The sequence below is a fragment of the Aegilops tauschii genome, chromosome 5 (genome assembly GCF_002575655.3).
Source record: "Aegilops tauschii subsp. strangulata cultivar AL8/78 chromosome 5, Aet v6.0, whole genome shotgun sequence".
Lineage (NCBI taxonomy): Eukaryota > Viridiplantae > Streptophyta > Magnoliopsida > Poales > Poaceae > Aegilops > Aegilops tauschii.
In genome coordinates, this window is record NC_053039.3 from 282,502,301 (window position 1) to 282,530,188 (window position 27,888).

Sequence of the window (27,888 nt, forward strand, 5' to 3'; positions counted from 1 at the left end):
TACCGCAATGCATGATCCCGTGACTAACGCCTTAGTCACATTGAGCTCATTATGATGATGCATTACCGAGTGGGCCCAGAGATACCTCTCCGTCACACGGAGTGACAAATCCCAGTCTCGATCCGTGCCAACCCAACAGACACTTTCGGAGATACCCGTAATGCACCTTTATAGTCACCCAGTTACGTTGTGACGTTTGGCACACCCAAAGCACTCCTACGGTATCCGGGAGTTGCACGATCTCATGGTCTAAGGAAAAGATACTTGACATTGGAAAAGCTCTAGCAAACGAAACTACACGATCTTTTATGCTATGCTTAGGATTGGGTCTTGTCCATCACATCATTCTCCTAATGATGTGATCCCGTTATCAATGACATCCAATGTCCATAGTCAGGAAACCATGACAATCTGTTGATCAACGAGCTAGTCAACTAGAGGCTTACTAGGGACACGTTGTGGTCTATGTATTCACACATGTATTACGATTTCCGGACAATACAATTATAGCATGAACAATAGACAATTACCATGAACAAAGAAATATAATAATAACCATTTATTATTGCCTCTAGGGCATATTTCCAACATGCACTACATGACATTGCTCGATGCCTCTCTTCCTTGAGGACCCTCTGATGATGTGGCCACTTGGTGGTCTTTTTTCTTGCTTTCTCTTATGTTTTCTTTGGCGTGCTTGTGCCGACGCCCTAATTTTTATCTCGGTGACTTGTTGCTTCTTGTATGGACATGTCGATTGCTTTATTTATTAAGCAGGGCGAAAGCTTATTCCAAGATGTATAGATCATTCAATTTAAGTGTTCGTCCAACTAATTACATTTCATCAATGGCAAAATCGAATTAAAGGTATAGGTGCACTCTCAGTCTCTATATTCTTTTATAGTTGAAATTTTTATACTTGATGACAATATGGTCAGAACATTGCACACAGATATTACATACTACTATAAAAATAGTTTTCACTATGTATTTTTTTCTGAGAAATCTATATAAATAGATTACTCGATCTAAGGGGAATGCCAGGTCGGCCCAACGTTGGCCCACGGTGGAAAGCAAGCTTTCCGCGAGGAGTCGCGCGGGTCCTACCGGTAAGACCATCTTCCCGCCAGCGGACCATTTCCCGCGGGGAAACCCCTGAAATTTCGCGCCACTCGTTTAGCCCCCAGCATATCGAAACATAAAACGCCCGCCCCGCATCTTGGCCAATCCCACGAAATCCCCCACCAGCTCACCAAGGAAGCCTCGGACGCGAAGCATCTCTCTCGCGGTCTCGCCATGAAAGGCCGCGCGGTGAAGCTGCGGGAGGCGCACAAGGCGGGCTCCGGCTCCCCGGCCTTCTGCTCCGTCGCCTGGGCCCCCGGGGGGCAGCACGTCGTCACCGCGTCCGCCGCCGACATCGCCATCCTGATCCACGACGCCGCCGCCGTGAGCGCCGGGGGGACCGGGGCCCGGGGCTCCGGTTCAGCGGCGGCCGCCACCACGATCCGGCTCCACAAGGACGGCGTCACGGCCGTCGCCCTCGCGCCGGGCTCCGGCGGCTCGCTGGCTTCCGGCTCCATCGACCACTCCGTCAAGTTCTACTCCTTCCCAGGTTCGTGGTTCCGACCGTCCTGATGCGCGGTGTCTTATCTGAGTATTTATTTTTTGTTTTCACTTCGAGATCTGTGAATGTCTCCGGATTTCTTTCCAGACGGCACGTTCCAGAGCAACGTTGCTCGGTTCACCCTCCCGATCCGGTCACTGGCGTTCAACAAGAAGGGCGCCCTTTTGGCCGCGGCCGGCGATGACGACGGCATCAAGCTGATTGCTACAGTCGACAACACGATCTCCAAGGTGCTCAAAGGCCACAAGGGCTCGGTGACCGGGCTGGCTTTTGACCCCAAAAATGATTATCTGGCATCAATCGACAGCTTTGGCACGGTCATCTTTTGGGATCTTTGTTTGGGCAGTGAGGCACGAAGCTTGACTCGTGTCGCCCCGACATTCGGTTCCGACCACTCAGTGAAGAATACCCTGTGTTGGAGTCCCGACGGGCACACCCTTGCTGTTCCTGGGCTGAGGAATAATGTGGTCATGTATGACAGGGACACCGCGGAGGAGGTATTCACACTGAAAGGAGAACATGAGCAGCCAATATGCAGCCTTTGCTGGTCCCCGAATGGGAGGTACCTGGCAACTGCTAGCCTGGATAGGCAGGTGCTTGTCTGGGATGTGAAGTCAAGGCAGGACATTGAGAGGCAGAAGTTTGATGAAAGGATATGTAGCATGGCATGGAAACCGGAGGATAATGCTATAGTACTCATTGATGTAATGGGCAAATTTGGGATTTGGGAATCAGTGGTCCCTTCGACTATGAAGTCGCCCACTGAGGGTGCGCCTGAGCTAAACCCGCCGAGGGTTCCTTTGTTTGATGACGAAGATGAAGAAGAAAAGCCAAGCACATCAGCTGGTTTTGATGATGAGGTCGATGAAAGTCTTGGTGATTCAGCACCTTTCAACCACAAGCGATTGAGGAGAAAGACCACATTTGATGACCACATGAATGGAGATAGTGAAGATGAGGATATGATACATGAGATGCAGTCAGGCAAGAGAACAAAAGGTAGGCACAAAGATAACAAAGAAGGTGCTAGGAAGGCAATGGATGATTCAGCAACTTCTGGAAGGTTGGGTACAGCAAGAATGCAAGCTGCCTTCCAGCCTGGGTCAACGCCATCTCATCCTGGCAAGCGAAATTTCCTTGCTTACAACATGCTTGGAAGTATTACTACCATTGAAAATGAGGGGCACTCACATGTAGAGGTAAGATCCCCTTTCAGTTGTTTGCTTCATAAGCCACTGAATAAACTATCTGAAGTTACTGTTTTATTGTCTCTCTGCCGAAGTTGTGACATATATAATCATTTTCCAGGTTGACTTCCACGACACAGGAAGAGGCCCCAGAGTCCCTTCCATGACCGACTATTTTGGTTTCACCATGGCTGCACTGAATGAATCAGGAAGCGTGTTTGCAAATCCATGCAAGGGTGACAACAATATGAGCACTCTTATGTACCGCCCCTTCAGCAGCTGGGCTGGTAACAGTGAGGTAAGGTTTTTTGCATCTAACGTAAATGTTCTGCACCTTCAAGAATTAGAGTGTTTTAATACAGCTCACATTTACTGGTTACTTAAACAAGGGGTGTTTATGTATGTCCAATTGTAGTGGTCAATGAGGTTTGAGGGAGAAGAAGTGAAGTCTGTGGCTCTTGGTGCTGGATGGGTTGCTGCAGTCACAAGTTTAAATTTTTTGCGCATCTTCACCGAAGGGGGCTTGCAGGTTTTTACAAGCTTGTGTTTTTATTTCTAATGTTCTTATTTTTCTACCAGTATTATTCTTGTGGAGTTAGCCAGGTTCCTTTATCTGAAAGTAGGCTGCCTCCTGTTGGCTCAAAACCACCAATGAACACAGTTTGTTCAGTGTCATGCACTGCACTAGAGCTTTCTGATTCCTATGGTGAGAAATTATGGCATGAAAATTATAATGCTCTGAAAGAGAACCCCTCAGGTCTAATACTTCAAAACAAACCATCAGTGCACTGACTCTTGGTTCACAGATCATAATTGCAGCAAATGTGCTTGCATAAAAATCCGTATTCATGAAGGCCTGCACTCTATTATTCTCAAGTGGTTATATTTCCATCTGTAATCTGTGTTTGCCATCTATCAGTTGGAAAGTGCACATTTAACCAAGTGCTATATTGGAACATTACTGTAGTGTACATCATTCTTGTTTGCGTAATGAGTTTTCCTAATTATACCATATGATAGTTTGGTAGTAGATGCTCTCTCAATCTTGCTTATAATATTCACACTGTCAAGTACTGCACCACAAATCGGTTATAATAAGCTGAGCTCAAGTAATTAGGAGATTAGTTACCTAGTGCTGCTCAGGCGGAATGAGAGGTTGAGGCTGCCGTCTATGTGGCGCCCATCCTCTGTACATGACCCTTGCTTCCTATCTCAATATATAGGCATGCAGTTCCCCTGTGTGTTCTTGAAAAATATATTATCCGAGACCTTCACTGAAAGGACTTAAATGTTAAGAGTGTGATCCTTTCACAGAGCTATTTTTTTATACTAACATGAAAATATGAAAGCCCAGAATTTTTTCCAGGCAAGATAAGAAAATTTATCATGTTCTCTAAGTTTGGTAATTTTGTTGTTGATACGAATAATCAGTAGTTGAATATATATTGTATAAAACCATGGTACCGAGACATCTTCCCTCTTTGTTTTTTTACTTACCAACCACCAACATTTAACTGTTTAATTGATCAAATTCTCATTCTACAGATGCACATCCTTTCAGTCAGTGGTCCAGTGGTTACAGTGGCAGGTCACGGGGATCAGCTAGCAATTGTGACCCATGCTTCAGATTGCCTACCCTCAGGAGATCAGGTATTTGTTGGCATGCCCATTTGCTTTGCCTTTTGATGATGTAATATTGATAGCTCATAGATGTTGTGATCAAGTTTTCTTTTTTGAAGTTTATAGTTGCATACCTGTCCAGTTTCCACATTTGTATCCTCTATGAGAACTGACAGTGGATATACCAGTTTGTAAAAATAAATAACTAATGCAGTTTTCATGACTACCACTGACAGGTCCTAGATGTTAAGGTATTCAACATAACTGAAGGGGCACAATCAATGTCTGGTCGCCTTGTCTTGACTCCATCCTCTCAACTATCTTGGTTTGGTTTCAGTGAGAATGGCCAACTTAGTTCATATGACTCCAAGGTATTTATGCCTCATGAGTACATCAACAGTTGAATGTTGGTTTAATGATGCTAATTTTTTACACTGACCATCAATAATTCCAGGGAATACTGAGGGTATTTTCCGCTCAGTTTGGTGGGAGTTGGCTTCCTGTGTTTAGGTATAGAATCTTCCTTGCAAGTTAAACATTAAAAAATTACCGCTGAAGCACACTTAATCACTGTCTCTAATTTCAGTTCAACCAAGGCAAGAAAATCTGAAGATGAAAGCCACTGGGTGGTGGGTTTAGATGCTAATAATATATTCTGCATTCTATGCAAATCCCCTGAATGTTATCCTCAGGTATGCTTTGCTTCTCTTTGAACAAGTTTTCCTATTTGTTGAAGTTCTTAAGTTCAATCTGTCAAGAAAGATGCTTTCAGCCATGTAATCTGGAAGATGGGAAATCATATTTTTTTGGTGTTTAATGAAGAATTGGGTAAAGTTACTTTGATTTTCTTTTGTCTTCTATAGTTAATTCTAGAATGTATGTTGTTTGGGTTGTTGTAGTAGTATCCTAGAAAGAAAAAGAGCCAATACACTAAGCACTAAGCACATAAAGCAACACACCAAAATGTTAAAATCATTGCCAATTTTGATGATGTAACAAGTCCCCAGTTTCCTCACTGGATTTTGATCTGCTCTTTGACTCATGTTCTCTTGATCTTAGGTGATGCCCAAGCCTGTTCTAACTATACTTGAGCTGTCATTTCCTCTTGCGTCATCTGACCTTGGAGCCAATAGTTTGGAAAACGAGTTCATGACAAGGAAGTTGCATCTCTCACAGGTACACCATGTTCCTTTCTCGAACTTAAAAGGCCAGTGTCTGTGCTCTGTTGTTTAAGCATTCCTTTTTGTCTCAGATCCAAAAGAAAATAGAAGAAATCGCCGCTCTGGGTCTGGACACAACTGCATTTGAAGATGAAGCATTCAATACAGAGGCTGCACTTGACCGGTGCATCCTGAGACTCATCTCTACCTGCTGCAATGGTATAAAAATCTTGAACAAAATTCATGAATTGTTGCCAAATGGTTCTTTCTCTTAAATTTTATGTCTTATGTTCTTACTTTTCCACAGGTGATAAACTAGTTCGAGCCACTGAGCTTGCAAAGTTACTGACGTTGGAGAAATCAATGAAGGGAGCATTAACACTTGTTACACGCTTGAAACTTCCTATATTACAAGAGAAGTTCAGTTCATTACTTGAGGTGAAAGCCACACCCCTTATTTCTTGCCCTGAATAGAACCTACCTGCTGTTACCAATTCATTCATGATTACGATGACATCTTGCAGGAGAGAATGTTAAACGATGCAAGAACTGCTGGAACAGTAGGTGTTTGCTCGAATCCGGCCAGTACAAACCACTCACCAGCGCTCCATACAATCCAACCTGCTAAAATTGTGCAAACTGGAGGTAACTTGGAGGAGGCATCCACACCGAACCCTTTTGCCCGACGAAGCAGTGCAGCTGGACCTAAGAAGGCAGAATCAGAACAACCAAAAGACGTGAAGGATAACATTGCAAAGGTTTCACCTGCCGTTACCCCTTCAGCCAAGATACCCAAGAAAAATGATAACTCAGAAGGGAAAGCAAAAAGGGAGAGGGATGGAACAGCTGAACCGATTTTGAAAGGAGGCATTGATCAGGCTGGTGCTAAAAATAAGAGCAGTGAAGAAGGCAACCGAGGAGAGCCTCAGCGGCCACTTAACCCCTTTGCAAAATCTTCGTCCAACAAAGAACAGTCATCATCCCTTTTGGATTCCATAAAAAAGATGAAGGTTGAAAGCGAGAAAGTCGACAAAGCCAACAGCAAGAAGGTGAAAGTATAATTGATTTTCTTGCCATATGGACCTGGAGGATGGAAACTGACAGTCAGTCACCTTTAACTAACATCCGAAGTGCTTTTCCTTTCCACTTAAATTCTGGTAGTGTAGTTGGACCAACATATAATTTGACAGCTCCTCAGTTTACTTTGTAGTCTGGATGTATTTTTCGGACAATAAACTTTGTAGCTTGGATGTTCTATGCATATCATCTTTTACAATATTCCCCATCTGTCAAGGTAGCACCTTCAGCATTTGTCTTTAAGTGCACAAATTGCTTATGTGATGGCCTTCTTCAATGATACACCCTTACAAAATACGGAGTGTATGTGCAGATTGGCCCTGAACTGGTTTGTTAGATATGTAGTAAACCATTGTTTTAAGTAGTGAGTACTAACTAATCAGCCGTAAATACTCAAGGAAATTGATTTGGCACATATCAATCCTACTCCATATGTAGTTTGTTTAACCCTCTAAACTCATGTTTGTTCTTTAGTTTCTTTTTAAAATGGAGTCAAAAGATTTGTCTCACCTTGTTAATAAAGTAGAATTGCCTGCTTAATTAGCGGAAAAATGATGAATAAGTCACGACGGGCCACACAGGGCAACATAGGCCGACTTGGCTACCCACATGAAGTCATGAAGACAGATGCCCATCCAGAAGTCTTGTTTACCCACTTGGAGTGATGAAGACACGCCATCCAAAAGAAAAATATCGTCGGGGTTGTCATCAAGCGTCATCATCCCACCAGCCAACGACTCCTGCTTAACCATTGAAGACGACTAGCAAAGCCCCTGTTGCAATAGCCATCAGAATCCATGCCCGCCTTGCCAAATAGTCGGCCACCCGCACAGGCGACTAGACAACTCTAACTCAAGCGACAAACCTCGCAAGAGACAAGCGTTGAGTCTGTGTCGACTAGGCCTTGCAACCGAACACCCATATGTCACCGTTGGCACCTCCTCGAGAGCTTCGACTCCGCAAAGACAGTGTGGGGCACGAGGGTCCCCTCGAACAAGTAGGATGACATCGATCACCAAAACTCAACCACAAACTAACTTCACTCGAAGTCACCATCATTGCAGAACAAGAAGCTACACCACTTTGATCCAGGGTCACAGCCTCAACATCCCCACAACAAGCAGTGATGGAACCTGCAAACCAGGGCGACGCCTTCGAGAAGGAACGTGATGCAAGATGTGTCACCATCGCCCGTTCTAGGAAGATGTGAAGTAAGGGTTCCCCCCCAAAGCTCGAAAGAGGGCACATGGCCTTGAACAACGATGACTCCAAGAACATAAGCGGCGGTCGTAGACCACCGCCCGTCCGAACCTTATCTTTCCGCAGCAAACAAAGGCAGGAGCCACACAATTGCGCATTGTCGACCCTGCAACTTGCACTGCAACACAAAAACCACCGTGGGAGCAAGAACCGGCCACCCCGGCAAGATATGGCATCCATGTGCACCACAGTTGCAGCCGCGCTAGACAATCCTGATGTCAATGCCGAGGATCACACGGGAGTTGGGCTGAACACACTTAACTGCCAGCCTCCACTCTATCCGTGGTGTTGCCAGTATAGCCACGATGACTGCGTCACCTGAGAGGGCCGTCGTGCCTCTCAGGGCCACACTATCCGGATCCCCACCGTTCGAGGAAGGAGCCCCGCCACTGGCGACCACCGCCCGGGCTTTGCACGGTGGCGTCACCTAGCGGCAGCAAGGGGACCGATAAAGAGGGAGGCGAGCCAATGCGTGCGCGTTTTTTTTTCCCGTGGATCCCGTCCGCAAAACTGGATCCGGCATCTGCCGCCACGTGTCTAATGTCGTCATCCCACGGTAGCCAACGCAGGCGCCTCTGCTCGGCTCATCCATCCAGAGTGCTCCCCTCGGATCGGCTCAATTCCTAGTTGCGCGCTCGGCTCCGTTTCTTCTCGCCTCAACCGGCCGGCAAATCAATCTAACCACTGGCATCGTGATCCGACCGTGGCTCGCCGCGGCGATTTCCAGGCGGCCAAGATGGTGGGAAACGTGGGGATCGAGCTGATCCACGGATTAAATTTTTCCGTGCGCTCTACGCTCTTTCTTTCCGAATTCGCGTCGACGCGGGATTGCAGGTCGAGCCTCCTTCCTTCATCATATATACAGTCGATAATCCTGTGGTCGAATCCCCCGTTCATCATCACCTCGCTAGCATTGCTCGCGCGTCCAAGGGCGGCTACTCGATTGGGAACTCGGAAGTTCTGGACAACACCTTGCCCTACGCCGCCTCGCGTATGACCATGGCTGTCGCCGACGAGCGGCGCGCAACCGCGGGAAAGAAACCCACCATCGCGTCCCGGGTCGCCTCCATCTGCGCCATGATCGACGAGCACGTCGCCACCGAGACGCCCATGAGCGCCAGCCGAGTTGCCGCCGTTTACTCCATGATCGCCGACGTCGCCAACGCTGCCGCGGAGGCGAGGAAGATCGGCAGCAGGAGGAGGAAGCCCTGCCAGGGCATCACCCGCCGCTACGAGTACGAGGAGTTGCGCAGTCTCGGAGATGGCTCGACCGCCGACGTCACCAAGGCGCGCCACCACGCGACCGGCCACACCGTCGCCCTGAAGACTATCCGCGAAGACTGCTGCAGCGGCGCCGGCTATATCCTGCGGGAGGCCTGTTTCATGGCCGCGTGTCACGGCCACCCCGCCCTCCTTCGTCTCCATGGACTCGCGCGCGATCCGGACACCGGGGTCTACTCCCTCGTCATGGAGTGCCTCGGGCCGTCCCTGCACCACGTCCTCCGCGATCGCATGGCCCGCACCGGCCGGCCGTTCCCGGAGGCCAACGTGCGCCTCATAATGAGGCAGCTGCTGTCCGGCGCGGAGGAGCTGCACAAGAACCTCATCATCCACCGCGACATCAAGCTCAAGAACATCCTCGTGGCCGTCGACGGCGCCGTGAAGATCGGCGACTACGGCTCGGCACTGTCAATCGCGGGGCAGAACGCCGACGACGATTACTGGGCCGCCGGAACGAGGAAGTACTGCGCGCCGGAGATGCTGCTGGAGAAACCGGGCTACGACACGCTCGTCGACACGTGGTCCCTCGGCTGCGTGATGGCGGAGCTCCTCACCGGGGAGGCGCTGTTCAAAGGGCGCTGCGACTCCGACCAGCTGCAGATGATCTACGACGTGTTTGGCGTGCCGGGGAAGAGGGAGTGGAAGCCATACGAGTCGTCGTTCGTGGCTGACAAGGTGCCGGTGTGGCGGCGAGAGCAGGCGCAGCAGCGCCGGCGAGGACAGTGGAACGGCAACCGGCTGCGCGAGCTGTTCCCGGAGGAGCTTCTGTCCAAGGAAGGGTTCCAGGTTCTCAAGGGGCTTCTGGCGTGCAATCCCAGCAAGCGGTTGGCGGCCGCCGCCGCGCTCAAACTTCCGTGGTTCGCTCACAATGACGATGCTCCGGTGGGATTATAGCAGGTCACCGTGGGACACTGACCTAGGGTCCTGTAACCATAATTCTTAGTAGGCTACATGTAAACCATAGTTGTATGCGGAGAGGTGAGGTGCCTGTGCCTACAGCGACCACCCCCTCTTGTATGGGGCTCACCATTTGTGAGTTGCATGGGAGCTTGTGCTAATTACTACTTGTTTCCTAGTGGCAGGAGTAGCTTAGAACCTGGGAGCAGCTGTAATGTATGATCTCTCGTGAGATTTATAAGACTACACATTGTTCATCCTTTGACCCACAAAGGACTGGTACTTTGCCTACAATCCACTTTCATACTCTGATGGAGTTGTTGGCCTTTAAGGTCTCAAGTTACATCTAATGCTTGGTTTTAAGGCTGCTCTTGTAAATAAGGCTGCTCGTCTCTTACCACTGCCAGTATCTCCTAGAATTTGCCAATATATCCAGAAACTGACAGTGTGAGTTGTTTAACTGAATGAAACTTTTCCAATTCTGCAAACCTGACACATAACAGCCTACATAACTGATCCCATGGTTTGTCCACATTTTGTAATTTAGCACTCCTGATCCAGTTATTAGCCCTGCCAACAATACTGATCCCATGGTTTGTCCACATTTTGTAATTTAGCACTCCTGATCCAGTTATTAGCCCTGCCAACAATATATGTTTTTTTACCGAAAAAGGTTTCCCCGCTTTATATTATAAAGCCAACATCATCACAACATCCGGACAGACTGATACAACGCACACCACCACCGCACACAACACACATCCAAGACATGATACAAAGGTGTCGAGCACCGTCCCCCAATGCCACCGCCAACCAAGCTAACTAAAAATGACGAATGATAACCGCTTGAAGAGGACGGAGACCTCCACCAAGAAACGAGGAGGGGGGATATGGTCATGACAGAGCAGGGACTCCAAGACAGTGCCTCCTAGAAGGGGACGCCCACGGATAGCTGCCACCGTCTGATCCGTAGATCAAGTTTTCACCCGGAGTCACATGCGAGGGGTAGGAGCACCGCCACGGCGCCTTCATGAAGGATACGACGACCACGGCCGCCGCCGTCGTCGGCCAGTACAAGGACTAGGCAAGTGATGAACTCCGGCGCTCGCACCCCTCCGACATACCCTCGCTCTGCCAACCAGCCGCAACCAAACCCCCCGCGAGGCCATGGTTGCCCGCCCACACCCGAGACGTAGGTTCCGTCCACGAACGCCACGCCTCCCGCCGCCAGGGCCGCCGCCCAACATCCAAACACCCCCAAGATCACCCAAAAGGATCAACTTTGGACCAAGGGGACACACCAGACCGACGAGCCGCAGAATGTATCCCGCCTGGAAGATCGCCGGCGCTACAGCCGCCCGCCCGCGGCCGGGGAAAGGGGGAGGTGGGGGAGCGGCGCATCCAGACCGGCACACCCCCGTGCCGGTGACGGGGCCCGAGCACGTCGGCGCGGCCCATCCCTCCAGCCAAATCCCTCCCCCCGGACACACCCCCGTGCCGCCCCGCCTCGGCGCCCAGCGCAGAGCCGCGCAAGGCCACCAACACAGCCCCAGCCATCGGCAAGGAGTGCCCACCAGGACCGCCGCCCACCCCCGAGGAAGCTCACCGGGGAGTCCAACCGCGCCGCCGTCGCCGTCCTGCCGGCGGGACGCCTGGAAACCAAGCAGCCCGCCCACCTGCCACCGCCGCTGCGCCTCCGACCCTACCAGCCATGGCCACGGCAGAGGCGGACGCCCGTAGCCCAGGCCGCTCCCGGCACACGCCGCCTGGGCCCAGATCTGGCCGCCCGCCGACAGGGTCAACGCCGCCGGAGCCCACCGCGCCCCACCACGCCTCAGCCCCTTCACGCCGCCACCCGCAGCCCGCGTCTCCGCCGCCTGCTGCTGCCGCCGCGCCGCCGTGCCCCGAGGAAAGTGCTGCGCCGCCACCCGATCTTGGATCCCGCGACCGTCGTCCCGGGCGGGGGAAGGAGGAACACCCCGCCGCCGCCCGCGCTGGCAGGGCTTAGCCTACCAGCACGTTGGGGCGGCGGCGAGGGGAGGGAAGCGCGAGTAGGAGGGCCGCGGGCCGGAGCTAGGGTTTCCCCCCGGCGCTCGCGGGAGCGTCGCGGGAGGAGAGGGAGGGGAGGGGGATGAGGAGCACTCCCCCTCATTGTTTTTTTATAAAGCACTCCAATGTTATTAAATAATTAAAATGTTTTCTAATCATTCATTACAGCATGCGCGACGTTTAGCAAAAACTATTAAAAAAACACTTAACAATCTCGTGGGCCACCGCATTGGCCCTCTGCATCAATTTTCAAACGCTAAGCGCTTCCTTTTGAAGATCCATGAGCGATGACTCGTCAAGAATTTTATTTGAAAGAAAAGACATCACAAAATAGGTGAATGAATGGTCATACCAATATAGAGACCAATAAGGCACGCCTTCAGCTCTCCTTCATCAACACTAGTACAATGACCAATGTAATCCCACGACGATAAGATGACATTCCCTTCAGAATTCCTAGGCATGATTCCCACACCGGCGGTTTTCAGACTGTCCACGTAACTAGCATCAACATTAATTTTAATCCAGTCATCTGGCGGCGGTCGCCATACCACCATATAATTAGCAGCCTTTGGCTCCTTCCCAAGCTCCTCAATCACCCCTTTACCTTTTATGGACACCACCTCTTTCACCCCGTAGCACGAGGAGAAAGATGTCCAGAAGTTAACAACGAAGTTAGCTGATCCAGAGACGGAATCCCTTCCATTCCCAAAGATGACATTATTCCTTAACTGCAGATGCGACCATGGCGACCGCGGGGTTCCTACAGTCATCGCCGCTGCCCCATCATTTCCCGCATCCAGCGCGGGCCGCCAGCGCGGCCGTTTTGGTCGTCGAATCGATGGAATTCCGTCTGCGTAGGCCACCCAGGCTTCCCGTGTGCGCCCGCCCTCCACCTCGACGCCGGGATGCCTCGAGCTCATGGCAGGCGCCGCCGGCAGTCCACCTGGTGAGCAACGAGAGACGAGGATGGATCGCTGGCCCCGCGGCGTCGCACACCCATGGAGGGAGTTGAGGGAGATGCTGTCCGCTGGCGTCGGTGGTCGAGCCATCCGTGCTTGCATCCAACTCGTGACGCCAGCGTTTGCCAAGTCTGGTGTGCAGCATCGACTTTGCCTCATATGCCATCCAGGTTCAGCACCCTTTCATCCTCTATTTTCTTCATTTTGTTCCATCGGATTCACCCCATGTAAATTCCACGGATGCAGCCTGAATTGTATGACTGTTTAGGCTATTTTTCCATTCCCTCTGTTTTTGAAAGATGCAACAACAAAAAACATCAACATACATGCGAATGTTGTGTTTTCTTGTATGGATGCAGGCACATTTGCCATCCTACCAACCATCTAGGAACATACTCCCTCCATTCCCTTATACAAGGCCACAAACTCAATACAGATACTCCCTCCATTTTTGTTTAAAGGGCGCAGCTCCAAAGTCTCTGGGACCAAGGTGCCTAGCAATTGGACGAAAATCTGGACGTGGGACGTGAAATTAGCATCGGGAGTTACGGTTCTGCGCCTAACTAATCGCGTTAAAAACGCTTAGTAACCCCCACGGCCAATCAGCGAGCCATCTCCTCGCATGCACTGGTGGAGCCAATTCCAGCCGCGATTTCCTCTCTTTCTCCTTCTCCCGCACTCGTTCCTTTCTCCCCGCTCAGTTTCCATAAAAAACGCGAGTGAAAATTTCATCTCCGATCGAAAACTCGCGCCGATCTTCCCCGCTGCCAAATTGTAAACGAAATTTTCACCGATCAATAGTTCCAGCCGATCTTCCCGCCGGTGCTCTCTTTATATATGTGTGCAGATGGAGGCACACGAACAGACATCGGTCTGCATCTCTCCTCCATCTCACTCCAATGGCGCCGCCACAGCCAGGGGGATCAGATCGCCGGCCTCCTCCTCTTGGCCTCCGTGGGCTTTCGCGGGTGGCTTTCCAACCTAGATCGCCGCCACCAGGAGCAGTTCCTCCTCCTCCTCCTCTTGGTCTCACTGGACGCGCGTCGATGCCAGCTTTCTCCATTGGCACCGCTCGCTCGGAGCCGCATCCTCCTCCAACGACATTGCCTCGACGGCGCGTCGGCCTCGCACGCCCATCTCGTCCTCCGGCACCTAACGAGGCCGGTTCCTCGAACTGGAGTGTCTCCATTGGCGGAGCCGTGGCAGGTAGCGGAGAGATGGTAAGATCTTCGTTCGTGGGGTTTAGCCTCGTCAATGGTGGCGGCGGGATCTCATTCGGCAGTGGCGGCAGTGAGTCCATGGGCTTCACTTTCAGTTCCGGCGCCGGTGGCATACGGATCAGAGATGGATCCTCCCGTGCTGCCACCATAGAAGGTAAACCCTAAACCCTAGTTTTAGATCATGTACTCATAGTTTTTTGTAGTTTTAGATGATCATGTACCCTAAACTCTTGTCTGCTGTCACGTGTGCATGATCAAAGGAACTGGGTTCGGCCTTGCTGGACAGAATGGGCAGGAGATGACCAACGGAGACACTCCAACAATTGGCTACCGAGGGGTTGGATACAACCCAAATTTTGCCCATGCCGACGAATACCCTCCTAGTCAAGAGCATGTTCAAATCCAAAAAGAACCTATCGATTTGAGTAAGCACCTTTTGATCATATTTGTGTGTTTCAGTAATATTCAATATTTTTCGCATCTAATTATTCCGTCCAATGCATTTAGATGTTATGTCGAACAAGGAGACAAGAACACACTACCGTACAGATGATAAGCGACACATATATTCTGAGATCCTTGCCCGTAATGGTGGGGGTAATAGGTTGAAGCATGGAGTTTCTAAAGCTGTTGCACTAGCTTGTGAATGTCCAAGGAGAATAGTGCAAAGGGTATGGCAGCAGGCTAAAAATGGTGGAGGCATTACAGGGGTAAAAAACAATCGGAAGCTCAAATCAGGAAGGAAAAAGATAAATTTAAACATAGATGCATTGGAGGCCATCCCACCTAGAGAGAGAACAACATTAGAACAAGTTGCTGGACATCTAAACTTGTGAACTACCACTGTTTGGAGGAGGTGAGAGTTCTACTACTGAATTGTTGTCAAATTTCTACATGTCAACATTCCTTTATTTTATGGATTTCTGAATGATAGGTTGAAGATGAAGGAAATTCGACGAATAACAAGTGAATTGAAGCCCGCCTTGACTGATGCAAACCAAAGGGCTCGTCTGGAGTATGCTCTTATGCATCTTGAACCATGTAGCATAACATCCCTAGGTGGTATTAATCCCACATTTAGGGCTGATATGGATGTGGTTCATATAGATGAGAAATGGTTTTATCGCACGCGGAAGACCCAGAACATGTATTTGAGTCATAGAGAGGAGGCACCACACCGGGAATGTAAAAATAAAAGCCACATTCCGAAAATTATGTTCTTGTCCGCAATGGCTAGACCAAGGTATGATGCTCAAGGCAATTGTGTGTTTGATGGCAAGATAGGGGTTTGGGCTTACACAGAGTGGGTGCAAGCTAAAAAGAGAAGTCAGAATAGGTTGGTACTTGTTCTTGTTACTACTTTGTGCTAAAAAAATTTGTGCACATTATTCACTACTTTGTGCTATGTTTGAGTATATTTGTTTCTATATCCATAGGTTGAGGGGGTCATGGGAGTTGAAGCCTGCAGATACAGTGGACAGGGAGAAAAGTCGGGAGTACTTAGTGAAATACGTACTGCCGGCTATAAAGGAGAAGTGGCCTGAGAGCGATAGATGGAATACCATCTACGTACAGCAGGACAATGCTAAGACTCATATAAAACCAGATGATCCACTTTTTTTGCAGGAAGCTGCTAGGGGTGGTTGGGATATTAGGATGATATACCAACCACCTAATTCTCCTGACACAAACATATTAGATCTTGGTTGGTTTGCCTCAATTCAAGCAATGTTCCATAGAAAGATGCCCAAGACCCTACTCGAGATTGTCCAAAAGGTATTGCACTGATTAGATCTTGGTTGGTATTCTTTTTATGTTCTATGTGATATATACCTATTTGTGTATGAACTGTTTTGAGTTTTTCATGTCATGTGTCATAGGTTAATCAATCCCTAGCTGAGTACCCCCATCAAAGGCTCAATAGGATCTGGTTGAGTCATCAAGCGTGCATGAGAGAGATCATCAAGCACAAGGGGTCTATCCACTATGCTGTTCCTCACTTGAAGAAAAAAGCACTAGAGAGACAAGGTCTTCTCCAGGTTCGTTTGACGATTGACAGAGAATATGTCGAGCAGGCAATTCAGTACTTGAACTCAACATGAGTTGTAACATTAGCATTGACAGAGAATACTGTCTTTGAAAGTTTGTTTACAATGCAATATTGGGACTGTCTTTTGCACTTTGACAGTGATAACTTTGATAAAAAACTTAGCACTGACATACTTCATACAAACGCAAAAAAAAAATCCACTGCAATAGAATTTTTCATTTCATTCCATAATTCACAACCAAGATCAAGGTTCACAATTTTTTTATTTCAATCCATAATTCACAACCAAGATCCACTTAAACATGGCTATTTCTTGTTCAACATGAAGCCTAGTTCATCTCGGTGTCCGGCACAAATGCATTGTCATCTTCGGCAACGGTTGAGGTGTTGCGACCGCAACGAGAGCACACACCATCTTCACCAATTCCCACAGTCGTTGCGCAGTCCTTGCACCAGTAATCATCACACAGAAGTGGATTTCCGCACATCTCACAAGGTACCACGTCCATTGGCACCGGCAGAGAGCAAGCAAGACAACAAAAAATCGATGCCTCACCACGCACACCACAGTTGCGGCACATTGCAGGGATGATGCATCCATCACATGAAGACGTAGCCCTGCGTCGCAGCGCGAGGTTAGTGCTGCGGATGTACCTTGTCCTAGCCGAAATCCTTGATTCACCAGCTCCGACATTGGTTGCACGATCAACTATCTGAAAAAGATCTTGGATGGTTGTATAAACCCTCTCGAATTCATCCTCGAGTTCTATCACCTGGCCATGTGTTACCTCCAGCTCGTCATCCTCGAGTTCTTTGACAACCTCCACCTCGCCCTGCACCTCTTCAACCTCGCCGAGCTTCTCCATGTTGCCTTCCTGCTCGCTGGCTCAAGGAAGAGGAAGCAATGTCTGCACTTTTATACACAAGAGGAAGAGGAGGCGGTGGGAAAAGGAGAGCATGCAACACGGAGGGAGTACAGACGACGGCATGCAAATAAAGTGATCTGCGTTCACACCTCTACAAGCCACAACTTGTTCCCACTTGCATGCAGACTCCGGAAGGGAAGAGGAAAGAGAGAAATTAAGACTCTAATTAATGTATTGCGCCTTTGCATGCTGTGATTGTGAAAACGACTGAATTTGGAGCTGCGCCCTTTAAACAAAAATGGAGGGAGTACCTAAGTAAAATTTAATGACCACTTTGCAAGTCAACTTTTCTTGTTGTTAACTGAGATCATTAATACGTCCGCATGCATGCAAGGAAGGAATAAGAAGGAAGTGGCAGAGTGTCATTATGGCTACATGCATGCAAGTATTAAACAAGTTGCTAGTACGATAAAACATCATTAAATTTTGCCTCGGTTACTGTTAGTGGCCTTGTATAGATGCAAAATGTATTTTTCATAGTGGCATTGTATAAGGGAATGGAGGGAGTATTACAGATGTGATCCTTTCAACCTTTTCTAGAATTGACATGTAAATCTCTCATACTCCATAATTCACTTGCCTAGGTAGAAACTTAACTAGAATTGAGTGGTGTCCATGGCAACATTCCGCAAATAGTTGCCATAGCAAAATGTTGTAGTAGGTGCCATGGTAGAATTGCTTTCTGTAGTAGTTGCCATGGAAGAATTGCTATGAACAGTCGCCATTTGACATAGTTGCTATGAATAGTTGCCATGGCAACATTCTGGAGTAGTTGCCATGGCAGAATTGCTATAACTTTTTTGCTATGACTTTTTCATACACCATGGCATTTTGTTTTAGCAAAAGTTGCCATGCTTGCTTTTGTCCTCCTAGTCTCCTACATATGTTTGTATATTTTTGCCATGTATGAGAGTCAGAGATATGTAAATTTGCCATGAGAAATGTTTTGTATAATTCTTGATAAATGATGTATAATTTGCCATGGTAAAGTTTTATATGGACCATGGCAAGTTTAATTCAAGCCCCATGGCAAATTCTAAAATTCTGGTTTAGTTTTTGTTCAGTTCATCTTCTACAAATTATGTACTTGTTGGGGAACGTAGTAATTTCAAAAATTTCCTACGCACACGCAAGATCATGGTGATGCATAGCAACGAGAGGGGAGAGTGTTGTCCACGTACCCTCGTAGACCGAAAGCGGAAGCGTTAGCACAACGCGGTTGAATGTAGTCATACGTCTTCATGATCCGACCGATCAAGTACCGAACGCACGGCACCTCCGAGTTCAGCACACGTTCAGCCCGATGACGTCCCTCGAACTCCGATCCAGCCGAGTGTTGAGGGAGAGTTTCGTCAGCACGACAGCGTGGTGACGATGATGATGTTCTACCGACGCAGGGCTTCGCCTAAGCACCGCTACAGTATTATCGAGGTGGACTATGGTAGTGGGGGGCACCGCACACGGCTAAAAGATCAAACGATCAATTGTTGTGTCTTTGGGGTGCCCCCCTGCCCCCGTATATAAAGGAGCAAGGGGGGAGGTGCGGCCGGCCAGGAGGAGGCGCGCCAGGAGGAGTCCTACTCCCACCGGGAGTAGGACTCCCTCCCTTCCTTGTTGGATTAGGAGAAGGGGGAAAGAGGAGGGAGAGAGGAAGGAAAGGGGGGGCGCCGCCCCCCTCTCCTTGTCCTATTCGGACTAGAGGGGGAGGGGCGCGCGACCCTGCCCTAGCCGCCTCTCCTCTTCTCCACTAAGGCCCACTATGGCCCATTAAGCCCCCAGGGAGTTCCGGTAACCCCTCGGTACTCCAGTAAAATCCCGATTTCACCCGGAACACTTCCGATATCCAAATATAGGCTTCCAATATATCAATCTTCATGTCTCGACCATTTCGAGACTCCTCGTCATGTCCCTGATCTCATACGGGACTCCGAACTACCTTCGGTACATCAAAACACATAAACTCATAATATAACAGTTATCGAACTTTAAGCGTGCGGACCCTACGGGTTCGAGAACAATGTAGACATGACCGAGACACGTCTCCGGTCAATAACCAATAGCAGAACCTGGATGCTCATATTGGCTCTCACATATTCTACGAAGATCTTTATCGGTCAAACCGCATAACAACATACGTTGTTCCCTTTGTCATCGGTATGTTACTTGCCCGAGATTCGATCGTCGGTATCTCAATACCTAGTTCAATCTCGTTACCGGCAAGTCTCTTTACTCGTTCCGTAATACATCATCCCGCAACTAACTCATTAGTTGCAATGCTTGCAAGGCTTAAGTGATGTGCATTACCGAGTGGGCCCAGAGATACCTCTCCGACAATCGGAGTGACAAATCCTAATCTCGAAATACGCCAACCCAACAAGTACCTTTGGAGACACCTGTAGAGCACCTTTATAATCACCCAGTTATGTTGTGACGTTTGGTAGCACACAAAGTGTTCCTCCGGTAAACGGGAGTTGCATAATCTCATAGTCATAGGAACATGTATAAGTCATGAAGAAAGCAATAGCAACATACTAAACGATCGAGTGCTAAGCTAACGGAATGGGTTAAGTCAATCACATCATTCTCCCAATGATGTGACCCCGTTAATCAAATGACAACCCATGTCAATGGCTAGGAAACATAACCATCTTTGATTAACGAGCTAGTCAAGTAGAGGCATACTAGTGACACTCTGTTTGTCTATGTATTCACACAAGTATTACGTTTCCGGTTAATACAATTCTAGCACGAATAATAAACATTTATCATGATATAAGGAAATAAATAATAACTTTATTATTGCCTCTAGGGCATATTTCCTTCAGTACTGCCCTTGATGCTTTTCTGTTAGAGTTGTATCGAATATAGTGTACGAAGTAGGTTACAATTGGACTTGTAGTTGTATTGTGTTTAGATAGGATATTGAGTCGTATCCAAGTAGGACACTTGTATCCTAGGCCTCTCTTATATAGCGAGGGTAGACACACGATGTAACCTATGCCAAAATAATAGCACATGAACGCAGGGGAAGCCGGCGGCTTGTGCCGGCATCCAGGGCGACCTGGTGCGGTATTGTAGCGGTGTCACGGGGAGGAGCGCCCATAGTCTGACCCCGGTGATGTAGCCAAATCGGTGAACCTCGTTAACAAATCTCGGTGTCATGCTCGTGTGATTGCTTGGTCCTTGGATGATCAATGTTATGTCTCGGATTTATTCTAACAATTGGTATCATGAGCAAGGTTCGAGAAGATCACGGTTGTTGATCTGAAGGAAGTATCGAGTTGAGATGCAGCCAACTATGGCATGATTCTGGCGAGATTGAAGAAGCAATCGGAAACGGCTCGCTAGTTGATCGGAAGCGTCACCTGGTGGCCAGAGTCGACTTGGCGATCTTGGCGAGATTGTACTGCACGGGTGGCAGCAGTCGCAAGTCAGGAGGAGCACGTGGATGCGGCCCGTACGGCCGGCTAGTGTGCAACACCGTGACACACAAAATCTGCAGGGGCGCGGGGCGCGTATGTGCGGGTGGGAGGCCCAGGCTGGTTGCTGGATGCGTCTAGCGTTGACGAGATTTTGTTTTGAGAAAAAGGAGACCGAGTCTCCATAGCACACGGACAGGCAGGAAAATCAGCCGAGCGAAGGAAATATCCATTGATACATCCATCGGGAACTAGCAAAGGGCTTGGGCAAGTCAAACAACAGCATTGGGGTTGAGCCAAGGGAGCAGATCGCGTGAAGACCAGCTAGTTGAAATTGCTAGTAGTATGCGGAGGTTCTGTTCGTGTACTTGAGGAATCGCGTGCAAAGCTCAGACAATTCTTCATAGGGTCAGCCGTACAAAGGACCATGGCACCAACGGTTACCAGGTTTGAGGTGGAGAAGTTCAACGGAACTGAAAACCTTGGGTTATGAAAGACAGGGTGAAAAATTTGTTGGCACGACATGGATGCTTGAGGGTGTTGCGGGAAGTCATGTCAACCAAGATGGAATTATAATGTTATGGATGGAGATTCACGGAAGGTGATTTGGTAGCCTCAAGCGTGTCGTGCAGCCGGAATAGTTTGGCTGGGTCGGACTGGACAGTCTGACGGGATCGACGCAAGTCGGTTGGTACAGAAGACGGTGGTGGGATCGGCGACGACGCCATAGGAGCGTGATGCTGATGGTGATCGACTTTTGGGCGTGTGTCGGGGATATACCCCGCGGTATGACCCGGCCGAACTTGGCGTTTCATTGGCAACCCCCAGAAGATTGGCGATTCATGTGTCTGGCGGTTCACTGGTGTGACGATTCACGAGCCTGAAGACTCATTGGTGACCCGGCGGGTGTTTCAGATGGATGACAAGGCCCAAGGCCCAGAAGGCCGGCTCACGTTTATGATGGGCCGGCTTAAGGAGAAAGGGATGACGAATATTTCCTTTACGAGGAAGAAAGACCCGGACTTGTATTCAACTTGTAAGAAAAGATAGACTAGTCCTAGTCCTACTAGGACTCCGCATGTAACCCGCCCCTCTAACTTATATAAGGAGGGGCAGGGCACCCCAAAGAGGGACAGGCAACAAGAAACAATCTCTAGGGATAGACACAAAGAGCCGGCCAAGCCGGCGACTCTCTCATGATCATAATGAGACCTAGCCACAAACAGCATGTAGGGCTATTACCGGATGATGTTTCCCGGGGCTCGAAGCTGTCTAAATCCTTGTCTTGTGTTGCGTCTCTCGATTCCGCCCAACCCCTCTCAAGCTACCGCATAGATGCGTTGGCCTCACGACTAAGTCCTTACACTAGGACATCTGCCGTGACAATTCCACGACAGTTGGCGCCCACCGTGGGGCCTGCGCACGGTGGTGATGAGTTCTTGAAGGGATCTCTCCTAGGGATCGAAAGCTCGCGATGTGATCAGATGAAGAAGAGCCGGTATGAAACAATCGCGCAGGAAGTCTGCCGTCGGCCGGATTAATTAATTCCACTCATTAATTTTGGAAGGATGAATACAAGATTGAGATCGGGAATTAGGGCTGCGTCTGTACGCGGCCGCAAGTCGCCGAGATCAACCGGAGTTTTTTACCGCAAGTATACGTCAACTGGTCCGATTTAGTGACCTGGTCTGATTGCTACCCTCTGGCGTGAAGATTGAAGCCTGCTGCAAGTTGATTGACACATGCTTTTACGTTTCTGTTTGTTACGCAGAGAAGCAAACCCCTCAAGGGCACAGATTCCTAGGCCAATCATTACCTTGCAATTGATCTCACAAAAAGCTTTCCAAGTGGTTGCTCACGTGAGTTTCCGATTTTCAAGTACTGTACCTGGCTTTTAAGGAGTCCAGTTTCCAACTGGGTTTGATGTGCCGATCTATTACTCGAGAGTTGCTGTTGTGGTTTCCTGTGTACGCGGCTACTGCTACCTCAAAAAAAATGCCACGACCCAGATGCGGATACGGCTGTGACCCGGTTTCACCATAGTGGTTTTCCTTAAACCGGACCGCCTTCTATTTTGACATGCTTGGGAATATTAAACGGTGGCCACTCTGGACTGCGGTCGCGTCAGCAGTCAGCTCCGTCAGTGTGCGCTGCCATTACTGGCAATACTTTGTTACTACTATTTATCTGTCCGGCTCAAGATGGACATGAGAAGGCTACACGAAACTATGGTGCAAAAATACGTGTCTGGAGATTTAAAAAAATCGGACGAAGTTAAAAAATGCGCAACATTAAGCCGCCTCTGCTGTATTGATTCACCGGGGCCGCATTGAGCCGCCACTGCTGTGATAAACCGCCGGGCTATTTTGGCTTGCCGGTCTACCTGAGCTGTTTTCTCTTGCGTTGAATGGATCATCGGTCATCCGAACAAATTAGGTGATATCCATCTAAGATTATTTTATTAGCGCATATTGTTTTTTGTCAAAAAACAATCACTTTGGTATGTATACTTTTATGTGCAGGACAATGATTCATCATAAAGATGGTGTAATGCCGTATCCATGAAGTGTGCGGTAGCATCATCATGTAACGGCATCTGCGACCGCTTACTGTTCAACAGGTGGGCGCAAGCCGCCACCCCTGCGGTCTGGTCTACATCAACGCGCCAGCCGACTCGCCCATCCGCGCCGCCTTACAATGCCATGGACGACCTGCCCGTCCACCCTCGCGGCCGGCTCACACGTCTGCGACCAGCTTACAATGTGACGGACAACTTACCCGTCCGCCGCCGCGTCCGACTTAGCGTCCGCGTCGCTTACCGCTCCTGCGATTGACTCGCCCGACCGCACCGGCTTACAACACCGCGGCCGGCTCATCTGTCTGCTCCCGCGGCCGACTCGGCCGTGATTGGTTTCAGCTTCACCATGATGATCATCAACTCCGCGGTGGATAATTTCTGGCCTGACATATCAGGTGAAATCAATCCAGTAAATTTTTATATATTATATATTGTTTTCTTTAAAAAGAGCAATTACTCTGGCTTGCGAGGTTTTTGATACAGGACAATTGTTCACTACATCAACACAACATGGTTGACTCGCCCATCCGCGCGGCTTACCGCGCCGGCGATCGATTCGCCCGTCCGGACCGGCCTACAACACCACGGCCGGCTCATCTGTCTGTGCCGCCTTTGATGCAACGGTCGTCTTTACCATCTGTCTCTCGCGGGTTGGTCTATATAAACACACTGGGCCGCACCTGTATGCATGAGCTGTTTATTGAATATGAGCGAGTCACTGCTTGGGAAGCCCGGTTTTCTTCCAACAAATTGAAGGCGAATTATCATGTATTATCAGCCGCCGTCTGCACTGGATGGTTCAATGGGCAGGCGCACAAGTCGCCGCCACTACAGTTTGGTTAACTTCAAAACATCCAGTTGGAAGGAACCATTGGCCGAGTTGCTGACACGGCTCATACGGGATCATTTATAACCCGCCGCAGTCACTTCAACCTTCTGTGGATTCACATCGCGCTATCAACACCAATGATATACACCTTATGCTATGGTCAATATGGAGAATCTCAAAGCCAACTCCTCGAGTCGTCTTGAGACTCGGGGGCTACAATGATATGACTCGGCAGCATTGGTCGGTTTCAATGCATTCAAGAACTCCGGGTCATTGGAGGGAAAAATAACCCGGTCCCGGAGGCTACCGCCATGTTGGTAAAAGGTTTAAAGGCCATCAGAAAATTTCTGGCTTAAAAAGAAGGATTCCAGTTTAGATCCGGCTCAAGAGACTTGACATCTCCCACAAAGCACTGAAGCTCTTAAATATCCGGTTTAAAATCCGGTTCAAGGGAAATTTATCTGCCACAAAGTTTTGAAGCTCTCAAATCCGGTTTAAGGTAAATTTGTTTATCACAAAGCTTTGAAACTCTCAATACCCTGTTTTTCTGGTTCAAAAAGAATTTATCTCTCGCAAAAGTTCGAGTTCTCAGGAAAAATTAAAGGGACCAAAAAGAGTCTGTTACAAAGTACAACCCAAACATAAGTACCCTGCTTTAATGACCATTGGGAGCTGATCGTATTCGAATTTAGCTTAACCCTTTAGGTGTGACCCTGATCGTATTCGAATCAGAGTCGTTAAATATTCTCATGATCACTAGGGGGCTTCCTGTTCAAACATAGGTCGTATTCGAACCAAAGAGAACATAACTGTCGGTACCCTTTTGATTGGCACACTGCCGAGCTCACTAGGGGGCTTCTTGATCGTATTCGAATCGTAGCTCAACCCCTTTGGGGAACCGACGTGGATCGTATTAGAGTCAGCATTGTTAAACAATTCTCAAGGTCATTTGGGGGCTTCCTGTTCAAACATAGGTCGTATTCGAACCAAAGAGAACATAGCTGTCGGTACCCTCTTGATCGGCAACGCCAAAGCCACTGGGGGCTATATGATCGTATTCGAATCTTAGCTTAACCCCTTTGGGACGGTTTTCTGATCGTATTCAAATTAGAAGCCTCAAAATTTTTGAAGTCTCTTTTTGCTAACAATTTTTTGGATTTTATTTGAAGCTCTTTTTCATATCTAAAGTGTATATGAGTGGTTGCTATTTAACCCGGCTTGATTTTCGATGATAAATCGCCAGCTTATGACAATCATCATCTATGTGGAAGCATTGGCTTCTGAGGATTGGGTTATCACCCTTACTGCACAGGTCATGTAAACCGGCAGTACAAATTCAATATCACAGTGGTTATATGTGAGATATTATGACCCGCCCTGCGGTAAACCGCCAAGGGATCTTGTCATCTACTTGTGTGCAGGATAAGACTACATTTGGGTGGTTACCCGCCCTGGCTTTTAACGTTAAGTCGCCAGGGCATATGTTGTTTAAACTCTGTGCAGGATTTACAGAGCTATGACTTACATAAATGATTAAGTTCAAGCCCATCATCAAAGATTGAAATTGGTGTCTCAAAAGGGTTATCAATTCTTGATTTTCTCAAAGGCTATAAGCCGCTGGGTTATAAAAATTCCGGCTTACAATGGAGGCGTATTAAATCGCCATCGGCCAAGAGCCGCCGGGTATTTAAACTCCGGATATGCAAGTCCCATGTCACTGCCAGCATGTACCATGGCACTTGGGGGCTAATGCAAAGTCATTTTTTGCTCAACTTATTGAAGACCTGACTCATCACATCGTAATGAGCCGGCCCTTGGGGGCTACCAATTGCTCCTGTTAAAATTCAAGGTACACAAGCCTTATTTCATTATATTGAAGGATCCACTGCTCAGTTGGTAAAGCACAAAGCTCTTAACCTTGTGGACGTGGGTTCAAGCCCCAGGATGGGGGTTACATCATATGATATTATTTTCAATGAAAAGTCCCAGTTCAGTATTATCTTACTGAGCCGGCCCTTGGAGGCTACACGTCGCTACTCAGGTATACATGATTATATTTACGAAGTCCCTACTCATTATTGCATAATGACCCAGCCCTTGGGGGCTACATTGGTTGAAGTTTTTATGAGCATAAGGCAATTACAAGTCCCAGGTTGCTGCAAGCATGACAACTCGACACTTGGGGGCTACATATGAGGAATACTCAGTTCTGACTAGTGATTGAGATGAACAATATGGATTTCTTCAAAGTGGTAATATTTATATTGAAGCAAGTCTTAAGTCATCATTTTGCTCTGCTCAAGACTTGGGGGCTGCAGGTAACACGGATATAAGAAGAAATATTTTCAAAATTCTCAGTTTTGAGCAAACCAGATTGACCCGGCGTCATCAATAATAACTATGACCCGGCGTTGGCAACAATTGTGACCCGGCGTCTATAAACAGTTGTGACCCGGAACCATCAGTTTTTATAACCCGGTGATTTTGCAAATCATAAATCGGCAAGATCTACATCTTTAAGCTGGCTGAATATCAGTTGAATATTTCAAGACCAATATTTTTGTCAAGTCAAAGCATTGAAGGCTGACTCAAATGGATTATTTCTTATAATATTTCTCTACAAAAGCCAATGTCAGCAAATTGGTTATGAAGCTGGCCTATTGACCCGGATTTTTTAGAAGAAGTGCCTGGATTATTTGCATTGGCAAGGTTTGGACATATCTGTTAAAAGAGATTTGCTATAAGATCTTGAGTATGCATCCAGGAGGAAAATGACAAGGACTTAAAGATGACCAGGTGCCGGTTTAGGAAAATATTTAACCCGGAGCACAACCTGTCAAATTTGTTCTTGTGTTTATATTGCAGATTAGTTTAACATGGATAAATCCAAATTAAACTGGGGGCTAATGTCGGGGATATACCCCGCGGTATGACCCGGCCGGATATATGGCCCGGCCGGACTTGGCGTTTCATTGGCAACCCCCAGAAGATTGGCGATTCATGTGTCTGGCGGTTCACTGGTGTGACGATTCACGAGCCTGAAGACTCATTGGTGACCCGGTGGGTGTTTCAGATGGATGACAAGGCCCAAGGCCCAGAAGGCCGGCTCACGTTTATGATGGGCCGGCTTAAGGAGAAAGGGATGACGAATATTTCCTTTACGAGGAAGCAAGACCCGGACTTGTATTCAACTTGTAAGAAAAGATAGACTATTCCTAGTCCTACTAGGACTCCGCATGTAACCCGCCCCTCTAACTTATATAAGGAGGGGCAGGGCACCCCAAAGAGGGACAGGCAACAAGAAACAATCTCTAGGGATAGACACAAAGAGCCGGCCAAGCTGGCGACTCTCTCATGATCATAATGAGACCTAGCCACAAACAGCATGTAGGGCTATTACCGGATGATGTTTCCCAGGGCCCGAAGCTGTCTAAATCCTTGTCTTGTGTTGCGTATCTCGATTCCGCCCAACCCCTCTCAAGCTACCGCATAGATGCGTTGGCCTCACGACTAAATCCTTACACTAGGACATCTGCCGTGACAATTCCACGACAGCGTGGAAACACGTGGCGCAGGCCCAAGGGCTTGTGTGGCTTCGACAATACTATGGCGTGGGGTTGACTCAAGGTGATGTACACATGAAGCTTGGAGTCAATGGGGCGCGGGGTGGCACGTACAACCACCATGGAGTCATGTTGAAGGTGGAGCTGGATTGAGGGGCTACGGCGTAAGTGCATAGAGAGTCGAAG

General features: G+C 48.4%; 2 protein-coding genes and 1 long non-coding RNA gene across 3 annotated transcripts; all 3 read left to right on the forward strand.

Moving 5' to 3' along the window:
- Positions 1–1,190: 1,190 nt before the first annotated feature.
- On the forward strand, positions 1,191–6,869 carry LOC109762795 (protein ENHANCER OF LHP1 1). The gene is made up of 12 exons (XM_020321670.4): positions 1,191–1,612; positions 1,712–2,823; positions 2,933–3,109; positions 3,227–3,340; positions 4,357–4,461; positions 4,668–4,802; positions 4,886–4,941; positions 5,018–5,123; positions 5,491–5,607; positions 5,684–5,810; positions 5,899–6,029; positions 6,116–6,869. Exons 1-12 carry the CDS (start codon positions 1,297–1,299, stop codon positions 6,650–6,652), a joined length of 3,033 nt encoding a protein of 1,010 aa, XP_020177259.1. The 5' UTR covers positions 1,191–1,296; the 3' UTR covers positions 6,653–6,869.
- Positions 6,870–8,927: 2,058 nt separating this feature from the next.
- Positions 8,928–10,103, forward strand: LOC109762811 (putative cyclin-dependent kinase F-2). Its single transcript, XM_020321687.1, has one exon. The coding sequence runs from the start codon at positions 8,928–8,930 to the stop codon at positions 10,101–10,103; it is 1,176 nt and encodes a 391-aa protein (XP_020177276.1).
- Positions 10,104–14,844: 4,741 nt separating this feature from the next.
- Positions 14,845–16,496, forward strand: LOC109762813 (uncharacterized). The gene is made up of 4 exons (XR_005757123.3): positions 14,845–15,193; positions 15,272–15,673; positions 15,774–16,113; positions 16,218–16,496. It is a non-coding gene; the product is annotated as an uncharacterized lncRNA (long non-coding RNA).
- Positions 16,497–27,888: the final 11,392 nt, after the last annotated feature.